This window comes from Austrofundulus limnaeus, unplaced genomic scaffold (genome assembly GCF_001266775.1).
Source record: "Austrofundulus limnaeus strain Quisiro unplaced genomic scaffold, Austrofundulus_limnaeus-1.0 Scaffold308, whole genome shotgun sequence".
NCBI lineage: Eukaryota > Metazoa > Chordata > Actinopteri > Cyprinodontiformes > Rivulidae > Austrofundulus > Austrofundulus limnaeus.
Window position 1 is genome coordinate 661,164 of NW_013952710.1, and position 1,841 is coordinate 663,004.

Below are 1,841 nucleotides of genomic sequence, written 5' to 3' on the forward strand. Positions count from 1 at the left end.
GCATTTATTCATTATATTTTGACAAAAATGCATTTTTTGTCAGCATTTTAGTCAGAACACTATATTTGCCTTTTTCTCCATATAACATTTTGGACTTAATCCTTGTTTCGATGTGATGGGTCACATATTAGAAGTTCATTCATAATTTAGAAGCACAAGAAAGAAAATGTTCTTAAAATTAACAAATAATTTAACTAAGGTTTGTAACATTTTATAAACATATCTTGTCTYTGGAAGCACAGTGCCATGAATGCAAAATATGCAAACCCGCAATCGAAAATAAAAACTCAGAAAAACACGATATTCTGAATTAGCTGTTTGTTTTTAGCCAAAGATGTAGCTTCAATAATAACTTTTGGCACAGACTATCCTGTAGTATTTAGTAGCCAGGCAGTTTTACCCGAAAGCAAAATTAGCCGAACGTAACATATAAAGATCGGGCAGAGAGAGACAYGTTTTAGGCTAAAACGAGTAGCATATATTTGTGTTTACCTTTCAGTCTCTCCACTATCTTGTCCGAGTTCAGAAACCATTGATTAAACTCGCCTAGCTGACAAGAATCTCTAACAGTTGAAGGCCATTTTGGCTCCTGTTGCCCGGTGTAATAAAGCTAAGCGAGCTCCGTGTTGATCCACAATGGCGTCTGTTTCCTGATTCTTGTGAGCGTCAAGGCACACCATCCATTTGCCTTTCGTCTAATGCAATTTTATTTACAAAAAAATTATGCTGTTTAAATTTTTATTTTATTTTTGAAAAATATTCTTTTCAGATATAAATAGAAAATAATGTCCTAAAAATACTATTGAACCAAATGTTTGTGTCGAATCTATTCCTTTGGTCAGGCATCTACTYGGTCGCCTTGTCGGGTCCTGATTTTAGCATTCGTGTCCTTTTTTCAGACCCTCGTCAGCGTTGTGAGACGTGTTCTGAAGTTTTGACCAAATTGTAAAATCACGGTCTTCTGCTCAGTTGACGTGGAATTCGGGTTGAAGAGAAGCTCGGGCTTTAGACTCTCATTAGGACACTCGTATCAAAATGGTAATGTTTTAATCTTCATTTAAACGACTGCATGTTAAAGCTAGCTAGCTCTGACAGATGCATTTTATAGGTCCGCAAGTTATCATTCATCGTACTGTTAGCTGTTAGCCCATCATTCTGTGGACGTGGCTGCCTTTCTAAACAGAATTAAGCCGAACTCTTTTATAAAATAAATCATCTCAACACCGAAATAATTTACCTTTAACGTATGTGAACACATAAAGTAGAGACATTTTTGCTTTGCTGGTAAAAATTACATTGTAATTACTTAGCTAACCAAGGAGTAATAACTCAGACTGGACAGCTGAGACTCAAAAGAGAGGTKGTAATTTGTAAAATTGTCACAGCTAAGAAATCAAACAGGGATTTTAAACAAACTCGATGGGTCTTCAAGTGCTTAATAAACAAACTAATATTTTATTTGACTTTGATATGAACAGGAAACTTAAATATTAGCTTATAAGCCTTATTTGGATGATTTACATGAACAATTTTTAAAAACATCATTTTATTACAAATATTAAAAAATAGATAAACGGAAAAAAGTTTTAATTTTAACAATGAAGATTTTAGATAACAGAATCAATCATCTTTATGGGCACAAGTGAAACCATACTAACAACCCTTTAATCTAYTGGAAACAGAAATGATTTTCATGGCAACAAAGGAATAATTTTCTGTAATGATTATTTTAAGCCTATATAAAATTAGTGGGGATAGGATATATACATATGTATGTATGTATGTATGTGTGTGTGTGTGTGTGTGTGTGTGTGTGTGTGTGTGTGTGTGTGTGTGTGTGT

At 33.9% G+C, this 1,841-nt stretch overlaps 2 protein-coding genes across 2 annotated transcripts in view; one reads left to right on the top strand and one right to left on the bottom strand.

Annotated features, from left to right (window-relative positions):
- alg2 (ALG2 alpha-1,3/1,6-mannosyltransferase) overlaps positions 1–609 on the bottom strand; it is a 6,614-nt gene extending 6,005 nt beyond the window's left edge. Inside the window, exon 1 of the mRNA XM_014021856.1 lies at positions 493–609. Coding sequence (XP_013877310.1) covers positions 493–533 — 41 coding nt within the window. The 5' untranslated portion in view covers positions 534–609. The remainder of the gene's footprint in view (positions 1–492) is intronic.
- A 290-nt stretch (positions 610–899) lies between these two features.
- The window catches only part of sec61b (SEC61 translocon subunit beta), a 5,142-nt gene continuing 4,200 nt past the window's right edge, over positions 900–1,841 (top strand). The window contains exon 1 of the mRNA XM_014021857.1: positions 900–1,038. Within this exon, the coding sequence (XP_013877311.1) occupies positions 1,036–1,038 (3 nt within the window). The 5' untranslated portion in view covers positions 900–1,035. The remainder of the gene's footprint in view (positions 1,039–1,841) is intronic.